The sequence below is a fragment of the Hippoglossus hippoglossus genome, chromosome 16, assembly GCF_009819705.1.
Source record: "Hippoglossus hippoglossus isolate fHipHip1 chromosome 16, fHipHip1.pri, whole genome shotgun sequence".
Classification (NCBI taxonomy): Eukaryota; Metazoa; Chordata; class Actinopteri; order Pleuronectiformes; family Pleuronectidae; genus Hippoglossus; species Hippoglossus hippoglossus.
In genome coordinates, this window is record NC_047166.1 from 8859710 (window position 1) to 8869088 (window position 9379).

The window sequence follows — 9379 nt, forward strand, 5'->3', positions numbered from 1 at the left end:
ATACATTACATTCTTTTTTTGTAGTTTAATCTGTAACAATATGTCATATTTTCTAAACTGATGGCGTAAATGAGCAAATGAGCAAAGCAACTAGTAACTATAGTCAAAAAACAATTAAATGTAGTGCAGAAAAATACAGTGTTTCAATCTGAAATGTTGTGGAGTAGTAGTATAAAGTCTTAAAGTGATAGTACAAGTACCTCAGAATTATACTCAACTAGAGTAATTGTGTAAATATACACAGTAGTTACATTCCAGTCCCGAATCAGAGAAAGATACCAATGAATAAACAAAGATGAAATGGTGCATGTTACACTGGCAAACCAGCCATTACTTTTATTCAAATGTACACATGCAACAAGTATCATACAAGAATCGTCCTGAACAATTACATCCAAAAGAACAGTGTGCACAGTGTGTTTTTACAGCTCTCAAATACAGTAGATTATTGAACAGCCAGATTTCCACAGTGAGGTGTATCTACATTATAAGGGAGGCTGTGTTGCTGTGTGATATAGCGGATTGTCCACTGGGTTGGTGGTTCGATCCCCGGCTCCTCCTGTCTTTGGTCAAGACACTAAACCCCCATTGCAGGCAAGCACCTTGCGTAGCAGCTCTGCCATCATTGGTGTATAAGAGGAGGCAAAAAATTGTAAAGCACTTTGCCCCCATAGGATGAAGTTTACAATTCACATGTGGCAATCCATCTATAACAACTAAGGCATCAAATGACATTAACAACTATTACTTTTGTGCTGCAGAGATTTACAAACCAAACCTGAAGAAAACCTATGAAAAGGTTTGTTCCTGATGGTCTCATCTTCTTTCCTCCTTCACTCTGACTCCTGCCCAGACGCCTCTCTCACTGCACCAATGAGCATATCCATAATCCCCATTACGAAACCCCCTCCCAGCCTAAACACATTACACACTGCGTTTCCACTTCTCCATGTCAGCTTCCCAAACCCTCCACCGACAGCCATGGCCTGATCGCCCATCTCTGTCGCCACTGTGCCCACATAACCTTCGCTGTGCTTCCACAGCCGCCCTCCAAAGAACTTAGTCACCCACCAAGCATTATCCACCGCGTCGCCAACTACCCCCACCGTGTCCCCGGCCAGGGTCCCCACGCCGGTGACGCCAGTGTGGCAGTGACTGTACAGGGCTCCCAGCATGGATGAGGCGCAGTAGTAAGAACTGTGGACACCGGTTTCCCCAACACCCAGCAGCAGATCTGCGGCTGAGCCCATCCAGGACAAGAGGTCAGAGGTCACAAGGTGGAGCAGGGAGTAGGTGTCTCCGGGCAACGCAGAGAGAACTCCGAGGTCCTCCTGAAGGACATAGGTCACCTGAATCGAGACAGAACAAGTTTCATTTTTTAAAGTGAGATAAAAAGGTGTGAATAATGAAATGACCAAAATACCTGAGGGAGTTTCATGAACTCTGAGTTACACCTGTTTCTGACCAGACCTCATTCCTGTCTGCTCCACCCACAGACTGGAATGAGGAGATTTAACTTAATGACTCTGAAACTGTGGTTAAAATCTTAAAAAGGAAAAGTGACAACAATAAGCTAAGTTCTCTGCGTTTTCGGTCATTGACCCTAACATAAAATAATCCCTGGTTATCTAAAAAAAGACTGAAATTAATGAATGAAAAACAAATGATGAATAATGTTTGCATTTCACTTTTACTATTGTCTTTCGCAAACTTGTCCCCATTTTCACTTGTATCATAAGCAATTCTTATCCATTATTTTGTATTTATAAAGTAAATATAATAACCTAGTAATTCGCATGTGGAAAATTTGAATAAGGAAAATTGTTTACCTAGTTAAAAAAAAGAAAAAACTTTTCAAATTAAAGTTATTAATTGTGTTTACATAACTTGTGAATTTTTATTTGAACAAACTTAATTCATTTGTGTTAGTAAACAAAATCATTTTAAAGTTGGTGCAATAATTTTCTTCAGTGTGGGGTAAAAAAGGTAGATTTCAACATGTTTTTTTTAAATCTGTTTCTTGTTAATCTCTCAACCTAATGGAAGTGTAATACTAAATTACTTGAGTACGCGTTCAAGTTTAAATAAAGTTCAGTATATGTTGTTTTGTTCAGTAAATTGTATCACCTGTCCAGGTAACTTTGTGACTGTGGAGACCAGAGGGTGCAGTGGAGCTTTGAGAATGGAAATGGCGGTGGAGAGGATGTAGACCAGAGTGCTCGTGGAATTTGTGTCTGTCTCCTGATCGTCTGCAGTCGCTTGGTCCGCTGAAGAGTCAGGAGACTCTGATGTGACGGCTCCCGAACGCCTCACATCCCCGTGCTCTTCACTGCTGCTCGTTGATTCCACTGCATCTGCTGAAGTTTCCTGTGCAACTTCACCAGCTTCCTCTGGCTGAACATCAGGATTTGTCTCAGCTTCAGTGTCTTGTCGATTTGTCGCAGCTTCAGCGTCTTGACGAATATTCTCAGCTTCAGTATCTTGTCGATTTGCCTCAGCTTCAGTGTCTTGACGATTAGTCTCCCCTTCAGTGTCTGGACCAGCTGTGTCCGAATCCACATCTGCGTCACTTGTCTCTTCGCCAGGAGCATCTACATCCATCTTCTCTAAATTTTCAGGCTTCCCCTCGCCCTGAAGACCCACAAGAATTCCAGCAGTCTCCACATCTGCTCCTCCACAGCCTTCAGAGAACATTTCTTCCACTCCCAGCATCTCCTCCAGCTCCTTCAGGCTCACTTGTCTGTCCCCTTCTCCTGCCTCTCTGATTAACCCCACGCTGAAGCCACCCTTCCCCTCTGGGCCAGCGCAGCACACTGCAGACCACAGTGGCCCCATCTGACACTCCTCATCTCCATCTTCAGCCGCCCTGAGACCCCCCGCCCCGGTCAGGATGTAGAGATCTCCCTCTAAAGTGCTGCACTGAGGACTGATGCTTGACTGGACCAGTGTTGTGACCGTTGAGTCCCAGTGTTGCAGAGGGGAGTCTGAGGGTGAGACGGAATGAGATGGATCCCCGCCTCCTCTGAGGAGAATTGGTGCTGCTGCTTTAATGTCGTTTTCCTCTTCTGACTGGAAGAAAAAATAATCACAACCAATTAATAAGGTGTGAGTGCAAATGTACACTAGTTATAATTCATGGTTTTACCTTTGAGATACATGAGCCGGTATTTTATTTAATCGATTACTTACAAATGATCCAACTGTAGCATAAGTGGAAATATGTATCGTTGCTTTTACTGTCAATGTTCCAATGTTGCAGATAATTATGCAAGATTTCAAATGTTTATGTTTGAAAAAGGTCATTTCTTGTACAAACATCCAGCTTTTTGGGTGGTTTCTTGTTTTCCAAATGTGTTGGATCTTGCAGTAAATTACAAGAGTTGACTGTTTACAATGTTTAGTACAGTGGTGGAAGCAGTATTAGAGGTTTTAGTAAAAGTACCCATGAAACAGCCAAAAGCTATACACTCTACATCTGTTCAAAATCTTGAAGATAGAAAGACATAATTAACTAAAAAGACTTAAAGTATCAAGTAAAATAACTTGTTCAGCAAAAAAATGGAGGCTACTGTTGCATTTGGTTGAGGAAATAATTGAATTCACTTTATTACTACATTTAGCTAGTTAATGGTGCCACGGTGCCCAAATAAGGAGAGGGCCGGGAGCCCAAAAGGTCACATGTTCTTCATATAGTGTACGTCATTCCTTAAATACCATTATTCAAAAAGACATAGTACCACTTTAAACGTGTTCTTACCAGGAGCTCTTCGCCCTCCTCTTCCTCTGTCCATCCGTGCCTGAGATGGAAGGCAGAGTAGACAGCTGTGTCACAGGCTGGTTTGGACAGAGTGGCAAAGGCCTGTCCCCTGGGCAGTGTATGGCAGAGCGGGTGCAGCAGCGGCCCCGCAGAGGCTCCCAGAGGAGGCGTCTGTCTGTAGAAGCAGTCGCTGCAAAGGGTGAAGCCCTGCTCGGCATTGTCCTCAGCTGAAAGAGACAGGCCCGGGCCCAGCACTGCCAGCAGCCAGACAGCAGCTGCACTGACAGCAGCAGGACACAGCATGGTGGTGGTGAGCTCAGCAAATCCCCCTCTCTCTCTCCCTCTCTCCGACACACACAATAACAGAGCCAGGGGGAGAGGCTTATAAATTATCCAGCGATTTCCGTATATAGATGGAAAAGATAAGGTGGCCAAGGTTGGCTGCTGATCTCTTGTTGTTTTCCTCACTCGCTCCCTGCTCTCTCCTCCAGTTTGTCTCCAACCATGTCTGTCTTCTTTTAATGTCAGCTGTTCTGTGTTGCAGGCACTATCTTGCTTACTACTTCATTTCCTTTTCCCTGACAAATTCACCCCCCCTCTGTCAGTTCCACCCTCTTTGCCTCTCCCTCTTGCTGTACCTCCACTTCACCCCTCCCTCGTACTCTCTCTATGGCTACACCTTTATATCCCCGTGCTGTTAGGTACACAAGCCAAGCCAACACCCACTCAAAGCTGTCAAGTACCTGTAGGTCTGCATTCCCAAACAATGGTTTCTACGCAACGCAAGTCACTCGATTAACACGTTCCTGTTGTCCATTATTCTTGGTGAGACATATCTGACAGTGCTGAGTCTTTTATGTCAAAGAGCTGGTTAGACATGCTCCGAAACAAGCAGAAGTTCTAACTTGTACCTCCAGATAAAATGTGAACAACTGAGCTCGGAAATGAACAATGTCTGTTCATGAAACCCTCATTAAACCCTCATCCTGACAGTGTCAGTCACGGGTCAGCGTGTCACACAGTGCTGTGATCCCTGAAATCTGACTTCCCACACAAAATGCACTGCCTTTCATTGCAGCTCATCTTCCTCAGTCAGAAACATGCCTGTTGGGACATGATGTTGGCACTAACTGCTCTTTACAAAATGGTTATGTGACATAAACAGCTAGAGGCGTGTTATCCTGTAACCTGCTCCTGTGTAGGAATGAACAGGAAAATAACCAGCGCTTCTCTTTTTTGACATCTTGAAGAGGTGGATTTCAGCCAGGCTGATTTTGCATCTGAGTTATGGCAAACATGAGCCAAACGTACCCCTGGGCTTGCATCAGGATTCGTTTGCAGAAGCAAGCAAAGACAATCCTGTGCAATACCCAACATGAGCCTAGTTTATATTCAGATGAATAAGAATGAATGTTGTCAGTGCACACTGCCTGCACACAATTCCCACAGACAAGTCGAGTGGTATGATTCACAGACTGAAGCTCTGGTATGAGAGTTTTAGGGTGTGAAGCTCATGGGTGGGGCATCCTGCCTTTTTATAAGATAAGAGAAGACTTTTTTAAACGTCTATTTTGTGGCAATGATAAAATATTTTGAAACAAACACTGACTAAGAATTTTGTCAGAAGAATCTGTAACTGAAATCTGACACATTTTACTTTAAATAAAAAAAACCCAACTTAAATGAGAACATCTGCATTTTATTCTCTGACATGCAGAATTCAATGGGTGCAAAAATAGTATTTATTCATTATCAAGGAAAACGTTTTTGCTTTTACAATTTTAGGGGAAAACACAGCAGTATTATAGCAACATCATGATAAAGTCAAAATCATCAACATAATAGTTCAAATGACAGATGTAAAAAAACTACGTGGACCAAGTAAAGACTCAGCATTTCTATCCCACGTACACAGTTTTCATGAACTACTTTAACAACTCCCAGTCTGCGACGGAAGGTTGGACAAGGCAAGACAAATAACCAACACACAATTCCTCTTTGAAGGACACACCTAGTTGGAATCATTGTTGTGCATTACTAGAATGTTAAGACAAAAAAAAGACCAGTTGGAAACAGAGAACATAAATATCCAATCCTCATGGTGGCAGCTCACAAACTGCATTTTTATCACAGATTAAATTCTTGACATAATATATGAATTTTGGACAGCCATACTGCAGTGAAGCAAAAGTCCACCAGAGGGAGCTTGGCTCACTTTTGAAAATGTGGGCTTGCTGAGAACAGAAATACTTTCAGTCACATTATGTCTTTTGCTCGCTCGCTCACACACACACACACACACACACACACACACACACACACACACACACACACACACACACACACACACACACACACACACACACACACACACACACACACACACACACACACACACACACACACACACACACCTTATAAATACACTTTCACACACACTCATTCATTCATTTGGGATGTCAATTACTAACTCAGCCTCATCTCCCTCCCCCCTGTCTTCATCTCCTCTGTCGCTGTCCAAGTCACTGTCCCCCTCCTCCTCAGCTGCATCTCCACTGAGCATCTGTCTGGGAACCCAGCTGAAGGGGCCACTGGCTGTTGCAGGGGCCGCAGGGGCTGATGGGTAATTAGCTGCCATTGGGGCAACGACCTGTGGAGGTCAGAGTGAAGCAAAGATGTTATGAGCGATAGAGAGAGGGATGAAGATATGACGAAGGAAAGAGGGGTATGGATGGATCACTGCATCCCAGATTAAAGGAAGCATGCAGCATGTATATGAAATTATAAAGATATTGTCCACGGGGTCAATTCAGCACGGGGACAAACTTGCCTCAAGTGATTTGTGTACGAAATCTTCGACAACATGAGTGTCCTGAAATGTCATGATTACAGGCGACAGTGTGTAATGATCAATAAGGCCCCGATCAACTGTTTTAACTATCAGAGATTTTGTATATCAGAAGAACATAAGAGCACATGCTTAAGACTTCCTTCTACGTGGACATAAACTGTATATTGTAACCAAAATATGAGCTACTGGTCTACTCTAGTGTTTTCTAGAATTAGTGGCACATTTAATACACATTATCTCTGAAGTAATTAGAAAATATTTCTTTATTGTCAATATGATTATCTCTGAATATCCCATATTTCTGATCTCCTCTCTCACCTTCCCCGTAGGCTCTCTCTTGTTTTTTGGCGCCTTTGTTTTTCTCTCTTTCTTCATTCGTTCAGCTGGAGGAGCCAAATACTCTGGTGGGAAGGGCATCTGCCCAACACACATGCAGGCCCAAATTTGCCAAATGACCACATGTGCCCACAGGCAATAAACATGAAGGACACACACACGCACACACACACACACACACAATAACACAAAAACATAAAAACATACACAGAAGAATGAACAATGCAAGGAAAGTGAAGCCATTATAGACATCAAACGAGAAAACAAAGGAAGAGATAAAACAGATTTATGAATAAAAATGACAAAACTATAAAATCATATAAATAATGAATTAATACAGGGATTATGTTTGCTCATGAGGAGGTGGCAATGGCTGCAGTGTTACTGTTGTTGGCAGCAATATGATATGAAAAAGCAGGATGGGTACTCACAGTGTTGAGGTATGGTCCAGAGCCTGATGACTGCAGGGGATTAACACCAGCACGGGACAGCAGGGAGAGATGAGGGGAGGATGAGGAAGGAAGACACGCCCCAGGACTGCTTCTCCGCCTGAAAAGGGTACATGAACATTTTTAAACTCATTGTGTGAGGTAAACAATAAGAGCATTATCTGTGGTCCAGGGCAGGGTCGTTCATGGTCAGCAAATAGAAGAGAAAGACCCTCATGAAAATTAAACTGGCATCAAACAAGAAGATTATCTTGTTTAGATTTAACTTTGATCTGCTTAAGTCTGATTTGAGTCTCAGTCCTATTCATTGATTATAGCAAACTATTGTACAGGAGCCTGACAACTTCCGATACCTGTGTGTCTGTGATGTTTAGATTTTTATCGGCCAACGATAAATCGGTAAGGCTGTAAAAAGTGTCATCTTTTAAAGAGACCAATCTATCAATATGCACGTAATGATTTATCCTAAAAAACGAGGCATGACCCTGAGGCGGTGAGTCTAACATCTGAATGTTGTGTTAAAATGCCCAACGTACTTTTTAACCCCGTCCCGTTCTCGTTCCCTCTCCCTCTCTCTGGGCCCTTCTGCGTCACTGTTCTCTGAAGAAACGGTTGCCTCCGAATCTGAAACGTAGACGAAGAAAAGCTGATCCGGCAGCACAGTAGATACAATACTCAGTAAAACACGTATTCAAATAAATATGTGCACACCACACAAACTGTATCATAACACAATGTAATGTTTCCACACCAACCTGAGGAGTCTTCATCTACCCTCTCATACTGCAGCAGTCTGTCCAGAAGGAAGCTAGAAAACGTGAATGAGATTATTCTTTGCTGCTCTCACACAATACTGTTTAACATCCATATTTTTTTTTTTTTTATAAACAAACAACATCAAGTCACCTCTTGTCTCTGGAAACTTTGAGGAGTTTTCTCTGAGCTCTCCTCAGCTCCTCCTGAAAACACTCCTGTTCCTGCAACCGGAAACCAAACAGTGCAGATGAGAAACGACTGACGTGTGTTTTGTTTGTTTTTTAAAAAGCTCAAAACGATGCTCGTGAACACACTCACATAAACCAGAAACTTTAATTTCCTCTTCAGATTTTTGTATTTCCGCTTGTAGTCAACCTCGACGTCCGCTTGACCGTTCATTTCTGAAACACAGCAGACAAACGGTGAATCAGTCTCACATCTGTAGTTTTATATGAGAACACTAAAGGTCTGTTTGAGGAGAAAAACCTCTCAGCATCGCGACATGTGTGAGAATGAGCTGCATGCTACACAAGCTAAGCTAAAGCTAAACGTTAGCTTACATAGCTAACTGGCTAAAGATAAAGAGCTGCTGCTCTAACAGAGAAACATTAATATAGTTATTTTAAACGTACGAACACAAAGTCGACTGATAATAATCATGCGAATGTTTATAAAAAACACCAAAACCTCTAGTTTGAGTTGGTCTGTGCGACATGCTCTTGTTTACTATCGTGACGTCAGTGTCCTGCGACACGATGGGCGGACCTTTTGTTTAATCTGCATTATAAAGATGTAATTTAGAAAATAAACCGTAGCCCTTTTAAATTCAACTTTACTATTGCTATTATTTATTTAATTTAAATTATTTTTTCTCTTTATTTTGTCTCTTGCTTTTCATTTATCTATGAAGCTGCACCTGTTTTGATCTCAGTGTTTGTATGTTTGAAAATTCCTCATTTATATATTTATGTTCATATACAAATTAGTTCAGAGAGAAACACAAAAGTAATATTTTCTGTGTATTTTGTTAATTTGAGGTTTAATTCTTTTTTTGTTGTAATTTAATATCAACAAAGACTTTTAATCAATCTATTTTTTTCATATATTTATGCTTGGACCTGTGATTGTAGCAGCGTAATTGGCTAGTGGTACTTCTGCATGAAGGTTGAATACTAATGCAGTGCTAATACATACGATAGAAAAAAGTTGAATATTAATACTATACATAAT

The 9379-nt window shown here is 41.9% G+C and overlaps 2 protein-coding genes across 4 annotated transcripts; both read right to left on the reverse strand.

The window, feature by feature from the left end:
- Nucleotides 1-306: 306 nt before the first annotated feature.
- Nucleotides 307-4405, reverse strand: LOC117776792. The gene is made up of 4 exons (XM_034611080.1): nucleotides 3758-4405; nucleotides 2128-3069; nucleotides 845-1349; nucleotides 307-809 (listed from the first exon to the last, which is right to left on the reverse strand). The coding sequence occupies exons 1-4, from the start codon at nucleotides 4058-4060 to the stop codon at nucleotides 790-792; spliced, it is 1770 nt and encodes a 589-aa protein (XP_034466971.1). The 5' UTR covers nucleotides 4061-4405; the 3' UTR covers nucleotides 307-789.
- Nucleotides 4406-5437: 1032 nt separating this feature from the next.
- Nucleotides 5438-9095, reverse strand: ino80e (INO80 complex subunit E). 3 transcript variants are annotated; one of them, XM_034611162.1, is made up of 9 exons: nucleotides 8837-8978; nucleotides 8468-8550; nucleotides 8300-8370; nucleotides 8149-8201; nucleotides 7930-8017; nucleotides 7376-7493; nucleotides 6927-7025; nucleotides 6201-6407; nucleotides 5438-6087 (listed from the first exon to the last, which is right to left on the reverse strand). In XM_034611162.1, exons 1-8 carry the CDS (start codon nucleotides 8862-8864, stop codon nucleotides 6201-6203), a joined length of 747 nt encoding a protein of 248 aa, XP_034467053.1. In that variant the 5' UTR covers nucleotides 8865-8978; the 3' UTR covers nucleotides 5438-6087. The 3 variants fall into 3 exon arrangements, with proteins under 3 accessions (XP_034467053.1, XP_034467052.1, XP_034467055.1); XM_034611161.1 differs by having other exon boundaries at nucleotides 5438-6030; nucleotides 6162-6407; nucleotides 8837-8976; XM_034611164.1 differs by lacking the exon at nucleotides 6927-7025 and having other exon boundaries at nucleotides 5438-6407; nucleotides 8837-9095.
- Nucleotides 9096-9379: the final 284 nt, after the last annotated feature.